Source organism: Giraffa tippelskirchi, chromosome 7, assembly GCF_054371585.1.
Source record: "Giraffa tippelskirchi isolate mGirTip1 chromosome 7, T2T-mGirTip1v1.2.pri, whole genome shotgun sequence".
Taxonomy (NCBI): Eukaryota; Metazoa; Chordata; class Mammalia; order Artiodactyla; family Giraffidae; genus Giraffa; species Giraffa tippelskirchi.
The window spans coordinates 2,526,785-2,541,609 of NC_137281.1; the positions used below are offsets into that span (position 1 = coordinate 2,526,785).

General features: G+C 55.9%; 1 protein-coding gene and 1 long non-coding RNA gene across 5 annotated transcripts; one reads left to right on the forward strand and one right to left on the reverse strand.

Annotated features, from left to right (window-relative positions):
- Window positions 1-1,127: 1,127 nt before the first annotated feature.
- On the reverse strand, window positions 1,128-8,877 carry LOC145512157 (leukocyte immunoglobulin-like receptor subfamily A member 6). Of its 4 annotated transcripts, XM_081505765.1 has the most exons (13): window positions 8,285-8,585; window positions 8,096-8,131; window positions 7,637-7,921; window positions 7,199-7,501; window positions 6,762-7,064; window positions 6,248-6,544; window positions 5,705-6,007; window positions 5,035-5,082; window positions 4,232-4,348; window positions 3,852-3,894; window positions 3,735-3,772; window positions 3,323-3,375; window positions 1,128-2,454 (listed from the first exon to the last, which is right to left on the reverse strand). In XM_081505765.1, the coding sequence occupies exons 1-13, from the start codon at window positions 8,316-8,318 to the stop codon at window positions 2,176-2,178; spliced, it is 2,139 nt and encodes a 712-aa protein (XP_081361891.1). In that variant the 5' UTR covers window positions 8,319-8,585; the 3' UTR covers window positions 1,128-2,175. The 4 variants fall into 4 exon arrangements, 3 of the variants coding, with proteins under 3 accessions (XP_081361891.1, XP_081361892.1, XP_081361894.1); XR_014058337.1 differs by lacking the exons at window positions 3,735-3,772; window positions 3,852-3,894 and adding an exon at window positions 2,641-2,876 and having other exon boundaries at window positions 8,285-8,877; XM_081505766.1 differs by lacking the exons at window positions 3,735-3,772; window positions 3,852-3,894 and having other exon boundaries at window positions 8,285-8,590.
- On the forward strand, window positions 5,937-12,548 carry LOC145512158 (uncharacterized). The gene is made up of 5 exons (XR_014058338.1): window positions 5,937-6,024; window positions 8,454-8,686; window positions 9,590-9,648; window positions 11,011-11,129; window positions 11,415-12,548. It is a non-coding gene; the product is annotated as an uncharacterized LOC145512158 (long non-coding RNA).
- The last annotated feature ends 2,277 nt before the right edge of the window (window positions 12,549-14,825 follow it).

Here is a 14,825-nt window from a genome sequence, read left to right on the forward strand (position 1 = left end):
CTGGGACCCTACCAAGCATCCCTCAGGGCACAGGCCACCCCCACCACAAGGAACGACCCAGCCCCAAATGCCAGTAGCTCCCAGAGCGGAACCACGGGGCTCCGAGTAAGAGCTCAACCCAGTGAATGGTGCATTGGTGTTGTTCAGTCGCTTAGTTGTGTGCGACTCTGTGCAACCCCATGGACTGTGGCCCCCAGGCCACAAGATCAGAGATCCTGCGGGCCCCATCTCCGACCCAGCACAGTCAGATAAAGCCAATCAGTTATTTGTTAAGTTAAAAAATGAATACATAATCTCCAGCAAAGCATCCCGAACTGATACACATGGAGAATTAGTGACCCCCACAGCTTCACTCAACCACTCCATATCATCACGGCTACGATTTCCTTTTTTGTGTGGTTAGATGTACTGGATGTACTCTCTTCACAAGACTCGAAATGTGACCCAGTGTTACTGGGTATCACCACCCTGCTCCATGCTCAATGCCCAGAGCTGGTTCAGCTGTATAACCACAAGTTTGTGCCCTTTGGACCAAGTATGCCCCTCCCCCTCACACCAACACTAGTAACCATTCTACCTTCCTTGTGTCTCATTTTGACTTTTCAATCATGGGCATTTGATTACCGAGTCAATGAATAAAGTGATCAATATTCCATTTAATCTCAAGTCCATTTAGTAAATTCTACACTTGAATATTTCCATTTCCTCTTCATTTTCTGGATGTTGGTATCAAGTGTTTCATAATGTTCCGTCACCAAATAAATCGTGTAGGATTTGTGCTGCTGCCTTCAATTTCGTTCATGATATAAAAAATATGGTTTCTCTCTTTTTACCTGGGTTGTGGTGGTTAGAATTTATGACTATTGTCAAGAATGAGTGTGCTTTTTGCCTTGACTGATTTTCTCTACTTCTTGATTGTCTTCATTATTAGCTACCCTTGTCCTTAGTCTTCCTACCTTCTACCTTCAAGTGAAATAATTTGCTATCTCTTCCTATATTCTTGGTGTGAGCGGTGAGGTCATTGATTTCTTTAGGATTTTGTAATATATTCATGGTTCTAAATTTTTTTAATTTATAAATTTATTCCTGCACATATCAGTGTTTTAAATTCATACATTTGATGCATATTGTTTACATTATCATTTATTGAAAACATTTTCCAACTTCCGTGTTGTCTGTTGGTTTGGTTTTGGTTCTCAATACGCACATTTATCTTTTTACATGCATGGACATATGTGGAACATTTTTTGCAAGCTTTTTCATCATAGTCAACAATTGGATACAATTCAAATGTTTATGACTTGGTAAATGAATGAAAAAAACACAGTACATACAATCCATGGAATACAGTCAACAGTAAAAAGAACAAACTACAGATCAATGCTAAATGTGGAAAAAACTAAAAAGAAATTATGCTAAATTTAGGCAAACAGCCTGAATGAAAAGTCTAAATATTTTTGATGTAATTTATATGAAATATCCTAAAAAGCAAATTTATAAACACAAAAAGCAAACCAGTGGCAGGGCTCAGAGCACACCTACAGACAGGAACAAATTTGAGGGATGGTGAAACGTGTTCTGTGTTTGGTCCGGGTGATGGCTGCACAGCTGTATACGTTTACTAATAACCATTGAACGGTGTGCACACTCACAGTGTGTGACAGGCAGAATAAAGACCCCCCCCCAAAAGATACCTACTTTCCTATCCCCCAAGCCTGTAGCATGTTACCTCACATGGCTAGAAGCATCATGCAGCTGCGGCTGAGAGAGGGGGATGATCCTAAATTAGTTGGGGGAGTCAAAGTGTTACACGCATCTTCAACAGTGGGAGAGGGACGCAGCAGATGAGGTCAGAGAGAGGCAGCAAGTCTCATCTTCCGTTTGGGCTTCAAAGACGAAGCGAGGACCCCCAAGGCAAGGACTGGGACAGCTTCTGGAAGCTGGGCAGGGCCCTCAGCCGACAGGAAGCCTTATTCCCACCAGCATAATAAGTTCAGTTATTCCAAGAACCTGAGCGAGGCTGCCCCCTGAGCCACCAGAGGGGAATGGAGCTTGGAGACAGCCTACTGTTCATCCACACGCTGATTTTAGAGAAGTCTGTTGCGTTATTTCCCAAATATAAGGATATTAGGTATCTTTGAGGGTAGCATTAGGTTATTCCCTAAGGGTCCCGGGCTACTGGTGGTCTGTTAGGAGCCGAGGGACTCGCTGCTGGTCGTTAAGTGGTGTCCACTGCTGGCAGCTCCCGTGCCTTCTGGGGTCCCTGAGCTCCTGTCCCAGGAGCCTGGGGTCCAGGTCCTTCCTGGGCTTGCGAACGGCCAGGGCAGCGTACTCACTGGGCTCTGCTGGGGTCTCCCCCGCCAGGGGTCTAGGAGGTGCGGCCGTCCCCCTCCTGAGGGCCCAGTGGTTCAGCTGGGCATAGGTCACGTCCTGGTGGACTTCAGACGTGGCAGCCTGTTGGGGGGGAAGATGTGTGAGTGGGGCGCCTGGGGGCCTGGAGAGAAGGGACCCATCTACTGTGCGTCTGTCCTTCCTTCCCTCAATGCCCCCGACCGGGAGGAGAGGGGGGCACCTCCCGACTTCATCTCGATCTCGGGGGTTCACAGGGCATCCGTCCCCTCCTGGGGGTCTGCCTCCCACCTGGAGACAGTGATACAGGACAGGCGCCTCCTGGGTCGGCCACCCCTCCTCCAGCCAGCTCCCCGCTGTGCCCAGATGAGGCTTGGAACCTCGGGTCAGGTCAGCTCACTCTTCTGATGGAAACTCCAGGGGCCTCCTGATGCCCGGGAGCCTCCGGGTGCTTTGTCCGGCCCTGGTTTCTGTCCAAGCCCTGAGCTCTTCTTGCTCATCTGCCCCAGTACACCGCCGTCTTCCTGCTAAAGCGCGTCCCTCCTGCCTCAGGACCTCCCTGAGTGTGCCCACCCCGTGTGCTCAGCCCCATCTCTTGATTTACTTTCCTCCTCAGGATCTTGCATTCTGGGACTCTGCCTGCTTGTAGGGCCCTCGCCCTTTGCTGGGGGATGAAGGTGGGGGGCCTGGGGCATGCGGGCGAGTCACGGACGCTCTCGTCCTCTTGAGACCCGGGGCTGCACCCCACAACAGAAGGCCAGCCAGAGGACACGGAGCTGGGAAGGGCGCCCCAAAGGAGGGGCCGTGAGTTAGCAGGGCAAGGGGAGGGTGGGGTCAGAGCAGGACCGGGGAGCCGGGAAGGAGGGGTCAGGGTGGGCGTGGCTGGAGCGGGCATATGAGCACAGCGACTGTGCGCTGGGCTGCGTTTGGCAACAGAGGGTCTGTGGCGGCCTGACGGGATCCGGGGTCTCACCCGATGGTCCAGCTGCAGCCCCACCTCAGACTGTGTGTCGCTGACGGCAGCATCTGCAGCATAGAAGGGGGGACCGCTGGGCAGGGTTCCAAGACCCTCAGGTGTGCAGCCCCCGCCCTGCGCCCCAGGCGGGGTGCTGTGTGGTCCCCCACCCTTCTGAGCGTCCCCCCACTGCCTCCAGAAGTCTCTGTGACCCCGCCCTGCGCCCCGGGTGGGGTGCTGGGTGGTGTTTCAGTCCCCAGCCCCTGTCCCCCACCCTTCTGACCGCCCCCCCCGCCTCCAAAAGTCTCTGTGACCCCGCCTGCCCCCTGGGGGGGGTGCTGTGTGGTCCCCCACCCTTCTGACCACCCCCCGCTGCCTCAGAAGTCTCTATGGCCCCCGCCCCCCGCTGGCCGCCGCCTCTCCTGCTCACAGATGGCCTGGTCCTGGGTGTCTGCGGCTGGGCTGGAGCTGAGGAGACACTGTGTCAGGGGGAGGAGGTGGGGGTGCTGTGGGCGGGGGGGTCTGGGGGTCTCGGGGCGGGAGTTACCTGCTCTGCGGGCCCCTGTCCTTGGGCCCTGGGTCTGCGGCCCCTGTGGGAGGTTGGAAGTCAGCCTCGGCCTGGGCTGGGACCCGGGACAGAGGCTCGCCCCAGGGATGTGGCGACCCCGCCCTCCACGTGGGATTCAGGAGGAGAGGAGGCACCCTGAGCTCCTGCGAGTGGTTCAGTAGTTCGTGACATTGGACAGGAGGGAATAGCTTAAATTAGGGCACCTGAGCTGACAGTGGGTGTTTTCTTTCTGAGTTTTCAACTATTAGTCTCTGGATGATGTTTCCTAAGCTGCCCTTCCCATGTGTTAGGTTTCCCTTTGAGTGGAGCCTGAAGCCCCTCAGCCTCTAGGGGCCCTGCTCACCCGGGTCCCTACTCACCCGACTTCCTGCGTCTGTCCTGACCCCGGTGTCGGAGGAAGAGGACGAGGAGGACGAGGAGCAGCAGGATGAAGGTCACCGAGACCCCGATCAGGACACTCAGGTACCATGTCAGGCCTGGGGCACCAGAGACGTCTGAGTGAGCCAGGGATGCCGTTTAACTGAGCACCTACTGTGTGCGGGCTCGTGCTGTGGTCTGTGCATGCATCTCCAATCCACCCCACCCATTTTACAGAGGAGGAAACTGAGGCACAGAGAGGGAGATCACGGGCCCCAGGTCGCCCAGCCTGGGCAGAGCCGAGACTGGACCCAGGGCCGTGGGTGCCCTGAGCTCCTCCTGAGCAGGCCCACAGGAGGACACCAGCTTCCTGCTTTGAGGGGCCCTCACCTGCTGGAGGCTGACCGAGGGTCTCAGCTGGAGCTGAGGGTCCTCCCTTGTGCCCGCCCCTCCTCCACCATAGCAGGGGCGGGGGGCAGGGTGGGCTGCGTGGAGGGGCCTCTGGGTCCTCCGCCCCCACAGGCTGTCACCACGCTGCAGCAGAGGGGACAGGACCCCAGTCACTCTTAGGGGCTCCCTGTGCTCCTCTCCTGATGCGGGGTCACACCCAGGTCAGAACTGAGGAAATCTAAGACCTGGGCCACGGGTCTCTCCTGTTACACTGGGAGAAACTGAGGCCCCAACAGCAAGGGGGATAGGAAGGGGTGACAGAGTCAGTGTCTCCAGGGGGGCCTGAACCGGGGGCATAACTCAGCCCTGCCCCGCCCCAGGCCCACCACCACCTCCCCAAGACCCTCACACTTACTCTGCAGTTCCTGACTCCAGTGAATGGGGCGCTGACCCTCCGAACCTCCTGCGGAATCAGGAAGGGAGTGAGGGTGGGGCTGCTTCTCCCCTCCTCAGCCCTGCTGCTCCCCCACCTTGCTGGGCCCCAGCATCTCCTGCTCTGTGACCCCTGACCTTTCATCCATCAGCCTCAGAGCCCCTGGAGGCTGCAATTACCCCACTTCTCTGCCCAACCTCCAGCACCGCCCTCAGGATAATAGGTGTGCTGAGACTGGAAGCAGAATTCGATCAGCAAAGAACCAGGGACAGGCCTGGGGCCAATTGTCCACTCACTTTACAGAGACCCCATTGTCTCAGGAGCTGTTAGGTTTAGCCCATGTCAAGGGGCTGGGCTCCCCAGAGGATTCTGGATGACCCCTGTGACTAGGAGGGGCTACAGCTTCCTGGAACCCACTCTGCTCAGCGCATCTCTGAATCGGCCCCCGTGGCTGCCACTGCCTCTCTGCCTCCTCCCCCACCCCTGAGAAGCCTGGTGACAGGATGTGGGAAAGGGCGTGGGGGGAGCGTTTCCCTCCATCCCTCTGAAGCCTGGGTCCCCGTCTGCATGACCCTCCTTGACTCTCTTTGGAGCCACCCAACTCCCACCCTAGAAAGGGGGGCTCCTTCAGAGCTGACCACTGGGCCCTCACCTGAGACCACGAGCTCCAGGGGCTCGCTGGGCTGTGAGAGCAGGTAGGGCTCTCTGCTGAGTGAGCGGTAGCACCTGTAGGTGCCCCCGTGGGCTGTGGTCACAGGACTCAAGGAGAACTCGGCTTGGTACCACCCATCTTGGTCCTTGGAGCAGAGACGCAGGGTGCGATGGGCTGGCCCCTCCTTGGACAGAAGGAAAGTGTCCGTCCTGTTTCCTGACTGACACAACAGGGTCACATTCTCCCCCGGGGCCACCGAGGGGCCCGGCTGCACCGAGAGCGAGGGGCTGTCTCCGAGCCATCCTGCAGAGAGGAAGAGGGTGAGGGCGCCAGGCCCTGGTTCTGAGCGAGACTCCGTGGGCCTCTCTGGACCCTCAGCGCTGCCTCTGTTTCTCCGAGTCTCTCCTCTCCCCCCTCCCCCCTTGCCCATCTCCCTCTGTCCCCCTCCCTGGGGCCCTCCCCCTGGTCCCAGCATAACCCCTGGGGGTCCCCCGGCGGGGCCTGTACAGAGTCTGGTCCCCGACTGACCCGCTGGCTCCTCACCTGCCACCAGGAGCTCCAGGGGCTCACTGGGGGCCGACCACTCGGAGGACAGGCTGCATCCACCGTAGCATCTGTACCGGCCCCCGTGGACGATGCCCACCGGGCCCAGGGAGAAGTCGGCCTGAGAGAAGCCCCCCTGGGGCCTCCAGCCAGGGCGCTGAGGGAGGTCCTGTCCCTCCTCCTTGGACAGAGCAAACCTGTCGTAGCCGACGTCAGAGCGACACTGGAGGGTCAGGTTCTGTCCAGAGGTGATGACGGGGCCCTGCGGGGTCAGCAGGGAGGGCTTCCCAGACAGCCCTGGGGAGAGACGCGCGCTGGGTTGTTGGGACCGCTTCCCACATGGACCCCCTCCACCCGGCCCAGCCCCAGGCCTCACGGTCTCTCAGTCTGTGTGTCTGTCCTGGAGCCCCACGCTCCTCTCCCCACCCCCTCACAGGGGCTCCCCTGGGAGCAGAGACCCCAGTACGTTGTCTTGTCTGCACAAATGTATGGGGTCAGGGCGGGACTTCCTCACCTGAGACCAGGAGCTCCAGGGGGTCGCTGGGGGCCGACCACACCCGGGGGGTGTCCCTGTAAAAGCCGTAGCATCTGAACGTCCACCCGTGTCCGGAGGTCACGGGGCCCACGGGGAACAGGGCCTGGGTCTGCCCGCTGGGGCTTTGCTGTCCATCCAGGGTCCAAGAGGCCTTGTGTTCTCCTTCCTTGGTCAGAAGGAATCTGTTAAATTCCTGTCGGGAGCCACACTGGAGGATAACGCTCCCTCCCAAGGTCACCACAGGGCTCGGCAGGGCTGAGAGGCTGGGTTTGCCGTAGGCTCCTAGGAGAGAGGGAGGCAGCTTGTTCCCTGGAGCCGCCACCCCCCCTCCGCAGGACTGGGCTGGGAGAGTGTCACCCCCTGAGAACAGACCCCCTTCCCGAGGGCAGAGCCTGAGGCCCCCGAGTGTCCGTCACCTGTCACCACCAGCTCCAGGGGGTCGCTGGGGGCCGAGCACACCCAGGGTCTGAACCTGTTAAATCCGTAGCATCTGAACGTCCACCCGTGTCCGGGGGTCACGGGGCCCACGGGGAACAAGGCCTGGGTCTGCCCTTTTGGGCTTCGCTGTCCATCCAGGATCCAGGAGAGCTTGTCTTCTCCTTCCTTGGTCAGAAGGAATCTGTTAAATTCCTGTCGGGAGCCACACTGGAGGGTCACGTTCCCTCCCGAAGTCACCACAGAGCTCGGCAGGGCTGAGAGGCTGGGTTTGCCGTAGGCTCCTAGGAGAGAGGGAGGCAGCTTGTTCCCTGGAGCCGCCACCCTCCCCTCTGCAGGGCTGGGCTGGGAGATGGTCACCCCCTGAGAGCAGACCCCCTTCCCGAGGGCAGAGCCTGAGGCCCCCGAGTGTCCCTCACCTGGCACCACCAGCTCCAGGGGGTCACTACGCTCTGACCAGCCAGTGGGGGTTCTGTAGTAGCAGCGATAGCTCCCTGTGTGGCCCAGTCCCATGAATCGGATGGAGAACTTGGCCTTGTCCCCTGACTCCAGGGGTTTCTGTCTGTCCCAGGGGACTGAGCTTCCCTCTTTATCCAGATGGAACTCCAGGGCCCCCAGGGTCCCCTGACACCAGATGGTCACAGGGCTCCCCCAACGGACCACAGAGCCCGGCTCAGCCCAGATGGTGGGTTTGGGGGGGGTCCCTGGAAGGAAATCAGAGGCGGGCTCACCAGGCATCCCCCCCAGGCCCCAGCTCTCAGCCAAGACCTCCCAGACTCCCCCTCTGTGAGCCCCGAGCTGCCGTCCCCCTCCCCGCGGCCTGGGGGAGACCCTTGTCCCCTCGAGAGGAGGCAGCTGTGCCCCGGGGACAGACTCACCGGCCTGCACCCGGGTCCTCAGGCCCATGCTCAGCCCTGGAAGAGAGAGCCCTGTGAGAGGTCTGCCCTCAGCTCTGAGCAGCGCCTCCCCTCCATGGGAGCCTCCTGGGCCCTGGGGCCCCCTGAGGGAGTAGGCTGGCTGAGGGGGTCCCTCCAGACCAGGGCTCCCCCTCCCTCTCCTCATCTCACCGAGGCAGAACAGGGCGGTCAGGGTGGGGGTCATGGCGTCTCCTCCCTGCGGTCCGGGCTGTGAGGATGGAGGAGACCTGGGTGCCCTCTGGACAGACAGACCACACGGCGTGTCCAGTCAGAGGCTGGTGCTTCCTGTCACGCGGCTCTCATATAAGCGTCCCCGCAGGAAGAGGACCGATTTTACCCGGAACCCGGACCTGGTTTCTGCAGGCTGAGGCTGGAGCGGGCCCTGGGTTCTACAGACATTTCTGACTGCTTCTGAGGCTGCACGTGACTCTAAGCTGCCCTAACCCTTCCTGGTCTGATGGCCTTTCTCCCCCCAAGCATCAGCACCTATTCACCGGAAGCCGAGCAGCTATTTTCGTACATGTCAGTCTCCGAGGCCACCCCACATAAGATGTAAGAATCCTTTTTGTTCAGAAAACAATTTCCGCCCATCATAAACCCCGACGTGTGCTCCAGGCATGGTTCAAATGTGCCATCAGGAGACGAGAGCCCGATGCCAGGCTCAGGGCCACGCGGTCAGCAGATTAGCGGCTCCTGCCCAAGGTCTGAGCCCCTCCTGGTCTTGAATGGCTCGTGTTCATCCCGAGTCTCTGGCTCGGGGCCGCCTCTTTGGCCGCAGTGAAGTTCCCATCAGTCTCTGCTCCCCCCAGAGCCCTGGTGATGAGAGCAGTGCCCGGGCTGCTGGGGAAGGGGGAGTCGGCTGAGAAAGGAGGTGTGAGGCACACAGAACGGCACCCAGACCGCTTCGGGTCAGATGCAGGCTGTGCGCTGGGGGCGGAACACCAGCCGAGCCGTGTTATCCCTGTTTCTCCCCGTTGGTGATTGCGGGTGAACTCGGCGAGCCCCGGGTTTCTCCAGAGTGAAGCTGCTGTTTGCCCTTCGTGGGGAGATATTGATACTCTGAGAGCTGGAACACACCGCGTTCCTTCTTAAACATTCACTTAATAATGTTCGCAGCTACTGACCTTATGCTGCAGCCACTTGCTGTCTTCTCCCAGAAGCGTCCGCGTGCGTGTGAACCGCACTGTTTATCAAACCCCACTGTTTGAAATGCCTGCGGAACACGGCTGGTGCTCTCTTTGGTTCTTTTCCCGGAGGAAGGAGATGCACCCAGGCTTTCTTATCGCCGTGTGACTCAGAGGCTCTATGGTGTATGTGGCATCTTTAAAAAATTAAAAAAAAATTTTTAATGCGAACCGTTTTTAAACTCTTTGTTGAATTTGTTGCAATACAGTTTCTTTTTCTGTTTTGGCTTTTTGGCTGTTGGGCCTATGGGATCTTAACTCCTCAACCAAGGATGGAACCCCCGGCATTGGAAGGCAAAGTCTAACCACTCGACCAGCAGAGAAGCCCCTGTACGGTGTGTTTTAATTTCTGGTTGAGCTCATCCCCTCTGCCTGCATACTGCTTCTCCTGGGGTGTTTCCCAGTTGTGATTTTTCCATATAAAGTTTAGTATCAATGTGTCTACTTTTTGAAAAAATGCTTGTTGGTGCGTTTTGAGGACTGGGGCTCATCTATAAATCAGCTGAAGAAGGACTGCCACACTCGCCGTGCCCAGGGGCTCTGTCCCAGGGTCGGATGTGGCTCTTCATTTCTGCAAAGGTGGTTTCTGTGCTGCTCAGGGATGTTGGAAAGATACACACTCACGTGGGCTCAGTTTTCCACGTTCCGTATTACATGTATCCCTTAGAATTTTCCTCTGCTGTTGTTTTTGTTGTTCCTACTCAGGGGAAGCTGGGATTTCTTTGTGGATCTGAAAGTGGTTGGTTCATAGAAATTAATTTTATAGTGACCACAAATCTGACTTTTTGATGGCTGAGTGACTCTCACCGCGGTGTCTTGAGGACTCTCCAGTCCACTTCCCTCTGCTCCCCGCGCTCCCCGCACCACTCAGCCCGCCTGCCCCTTTCCCTCCCTCTCCCCTTCCCCCCCTTCTCCCCTTCCCCCTCCCCTCCCCTCCCCTGCCCTCCTCATCCCCTTCCCTGTCGCCCTCTCCTCCCCTCTCTCCCTCCCCCTCCTCCTCCCCCGCTCTCTCCCCCTTCCCCTCCCCTTCCCCTCCCCTCCCCTGGTGGCCCAGCTCCCTGGGGTCTACATGAGCAGGTTCTCCCTGGTGACCACAGTCTTGCAAGAACTGTCCCATCCCACCTCTCCCACTCTGCTTGCCCCTCAGTGTCCCCATCAGAGAAGAACACAGACAATTCGTGTGAGGACGGGGCTCGCACTGCCAAAAACTCAGTAAAAACAAGCAAACAAGAACAGCTGCTGGTGGTCCTGTCCGAGTCTAATATTCCACCTGGTTGGGTTTTTTTGCAGGGAGGGGACAACTGGCCTGGTTTCCTGGCACCTAGAGAACAATGAAAATTCTGTGTCAATGCAAGAATTGTAAAGATATGTTTAATTTGGGGAGCCTGTAACACTACAAAATAAGAATCTAAAAGTGTAAAACCGTCATGAAAACAACAGGAATAAGCACTTTCTCTGTGGCCAGGATTTGGGACGTTTCCTCAAGGGCTGATGGAACCGGCTGACGCCCTGGACAGGCAGCCCTTTGGTCACTGCCCGCCTTCCCGCTGGCCTTCTGGAATGTTCTGGCATGTTGCTCCCTCCATCCAGCAGGCCGGCTCCCCCCCAGGCCCCCCATCTGGGCTCTGCTCCCCAAGTCGCGGCAGGGGCACAGGCCGCTCCCAACGCCCCTTTCTCTCTCTCCCTCCCCAGGCAGCGGCCTTCATATTCCAGGTGTGATTTCCTTTGTTCTGCTGGCTTCCAAGGCTAGACTTGCAGCGGTTCCAACAGGTTCCGCCTGAAGTGACCTAAGGTTGTGGTCCATCTGGGAGGTGAGTAAGCATCTCTCCACTCTGCTCTCCTTAAAGGGTGAGAACACCTTCTGACTTCAGAACTGAAACGCTATCTGGGAGGGAAAGAGGAAGCAGGGATTGAAAGAGACATTGTCTTCTGGTCCAGAAGGCAAAGACGCAGAGGCTTTCAGAAGGGGTGAGGTCAAGTTAACAGACTGGATTCAACCCGTTGAATAGAGGTTTTCAAGCATGTGTTTTAGCCTCCATTTCACATCCCTGTGGTGACCTTCTCTTTCTTGTTCCATGTGGTTGACGGCTCTGTAGGTGTCTGAACCACTTTCAGCCCGGACCTCAGACCTCAACCTGGAAGACTATACCATCCCTGGGGCAATTCCAAGCAGTGGGGAACAGGAGCCCATGAATACATTCCCAAGTGTCTCTGCCTTCGGAGGGAAGACTGCAGGGCGCTCTCTACACTCTCCAAGGGCCTGGTGGAGCCCCTGCCAACACCTCCTGCAGGGACCTCAGGAAAGCTTCTCTACAGGAATTCCTTTCCTTCACGCTCTCCCTGCCCCACTCCCACCTTCTTGCTTCTCAGATAAACTGCCTACACTTCCATCCTTGTCTTAGGTCATGCTTCCAGGGTAACTCACAGTAATTCTGGGACTGGAAAATGCCATGAGGTGCTTGGTTTGTTTTTTCCAATGACATCATCTCTTCTCTGACTGCTCGAGATCACTCACCTTAACAACCGTTCCATGACTGCTTGGACTTCCCTTTTGTTCATCCTTCCCCATTTAGGAATCTTATCCCTGTTCACTCAAGAAATATTTAAGCATGTCAACCCGTGGCCATCCCAGGAAATGAATTTACCTAGTGACTAAGATGGTGAAGAAGCCGCCTGCAATGTGGGAGACCTGAGTTCGATCCCTGGGTTGGGAACATCCTCTGGAGAAGAGGACAGCCACCCACTCCAGTATTCTTGCCTGGGGAATTCCATGGGCAGAGGAACCTGGCGGGCTTCAGTCCATGGGGTCGAAAAGATTTGGACACGACTTTCACTTTTCCTAGGAAATGAGGAGATAAAATTGGGCAAACCAGATGTATTCCTCGCCCTCATGGAAGGTCTGGTGTCAAAGAAAAACTAAATTAACAAAACAGTTACACAGATAAGTCTAACGTGGGAAACAAGATTGGTCCTGGGGGGAATGGTTTACAGCAATAGGTCAGCATGAAATAAATCACAGAGTTTATGGGTTTCGGTTTGAAGGTGATGAGGGAAAGCTAAATTATTTCATTATAGCTAAATGCCAGGAATGAATTGGCATTTTCTAAATCAAGTGAAATTATAGGGAAAGAGAAGGAAGCATTCGACAATATCTTGGGCAAAGATCTTCAGATGGGTGAGCCCTAACACTTTAGAAGAAATAAAAACGTCACAGGCGTCGTTAATGCTAACTGATTTCTGAATGTGTTTGACTCTAGAATCAAGCCTATAGGAGATCCTCAGAACACTGTCTAATCAGGGTGCATGGGTCACCTCTGTGTTCCTTTGGTGGCATGGGTGTTCTGGGACCCACAGGAAGTCGTGCTCCAATGTCCTGTGACGTTAAGAAGGATGGTGCCCACCCTCCCCAAGAAGTTGTGTCTAGCGGGTGAGGTTCACCTTCTGATTGGATTTAGTGAAGGCTGATCCGTGAAGGCAGGAGGAGAAGGGGACAACAGAGGATGAGATGGTTGGATGGCATCACCGACTCAATGGACATGAGTTTGAGTCAACTCCGGGAGTTGGTGATGGACAGGCAGGCCTGGTGTGCTGCAGTCCATGGGGTTGCAAAGAGTCGGACACGGCTGAGCGGCTGAACTGAACTGATCTGTTGGGGAGTTTATTGTTACATGAGGGGAACCCCAGATGCCAGGGTGCAGTCTGATCTGTGGCAGACTGACTCTCCCACCAGCCCGGTCTTTCTGAGCACATTCTAGACTCTGGCTTTCTCCACTCTGCACACAATCTCATTTCCTGTCTTTAGACTGCCGAGTGAGACTGGGAAGAGATTCGTCTCGGTGAATTCCGTGCCTGATTTCCAACCGTTGCTCCACTGCCGACTGGACCCAGTAGAAAATGGGACCTTAAGGTCTAGATTGATCATCTTACTCACGCTTTGCAAATGTAAAAGTGCGTTTAGCCTTGGATTTGCTGTGACACAGATTACTTGTTTATTTATATTGGAGTCCAGTTGATTTACAATGCTGTGTTAGTTTCAGCTGTGCAGAGAAATCGTTGAGTGATATACCTTTTCAGAATCTTTTCCGTCATGGGTTATTACAGGATGCTGAGTATAGTTTTCCCTGTGCTATACCATAGGTCCTTGTTGTTTATATACTTTCTATACATTAGGGTGTATCTGTAACCCCCGACTCCTAATTTGTCTCTCCCTACTTCGTCTTTGGTAACCATCAGTTTGTTTTCTATGTCTGCAATTCCCTTTATGTTTTGTAAATAATTTCTTCCATATCTTTTTTTTAGATTCCACGCATAAGTGAAATCATACGATGTTTGTCTTTCAAACAGTGCTGCAGTGAACACTGGGGTATGAGTGTACCTTTTCCAATTACGCTTCTCTCTGGGCTTATGCCCAGGGGTGGGATTGCTGGTTCATAGGGCAGCTGTATTTTGCCTTTTTTGAGGGACCTTCCTCTATACTGTTTTCCATAGTGGCTGCACAAATTTACATTCTCACTCACAGTGTAGGAGGGTTCCCTTTTCTCTGCATTTATTATTTGTGGACTTAAGTTCTGGTCAGCAGGCATGCAACGAGCACCGTTCTAAGAAGGAAAAACAGTCTTAAGTCAGAGACTTTGTCCAGGGGCCAATAGGCTCCAAATGAAGGAGTTTAAAGTAGTCTGTGCTCCATCATCAGAAAATCCACTGCACACGGCGCTGGGACACACAGCCTCCGTGCAGAGGAAGTGTCCCATCACCGGGGCGTGGGGTGGGGCAGTGAGAGAATCCCGGCGCGGAGCGGACCCCAGGGCGAGGGGCAAGCCTGGCGCTGGAAGAGCCCCCTCCACGGAGCGCCCCCAGCTCCGCCCGCGCCTCCTGCGCCAACAGGCTTCCCAGCCTCGGGTCCTCAGCATGGGGTTCCCATGCCGCATGCCCCCAACTCTCCAGAGCTCCTTTTGAGATTTTCACGTATTTATTTCTACTGTTTTGGCTGCTTTGCCTGGGCTCCCTGTCGTTGCGGTGGGGAGGCCGCTCTTGGTTGCGATGCGCGGGTTCTCGTTGCGGCGGCTTCTCCTGTGCAGCTCGGGCTCCAGGCGCGCGGGCCTGGTAGTTGCGGCTCTCCGGCTTCAGCTGCTCCAGGGCGTGTGGGATCTTCCGGGTGCACCCCGAGGTGGGAGCCCCATCCTCCACCCGTGAGCAGAACACGCTTTGTGCCGCACACTGACTTGACCGTCAGTCCCGACTCTGTTCTTGCGCAAAGAGTTACATCATTTTATGCCAACAGGTCCTCGTACTGAAAATGAAACCCCTGAAATCCTCCCCTGAGTGTTTAATATTGCGATATATGTTACATTCCAGGGAGGTGTCGAGCGCATTAAAAATATCCTATCACGTGGGTTCTCTGCCCATTTCCCCGGGCGGGGCAGGAACCAGGGGAGGCAGGGCTGGCCTGTGAGCACAGGCAAAATCCCAGAGGGACTGAGTGACAGGGAGACAGACCTTGGGACCTG

Excerpts from the sequence above, each read along its gene's own strand:
- LOC145512157 (XM_081505765.1), bottom strand. The coding sequence starts at position 8,318 with ATGACCCCCACCCTGACCGCCCTGTTCTGCCTCG. Across the intron at positions 8,132-8,284 it reads GACCGCCCTGTTCTGCCTCG|GGCTGAGCATGGGCCTGAGG; the intron begins GTGAGATGAGGA and ends TCTCTCTTCCAG. Across the intron at positions 7,922-8,095 it reads GAGGACCCGGGTGCAGGCCG|GGACCCCCCCCAAACCCACC; the intron begins GTGAGTCTGTCC and ends ATTTCCTTCCAG.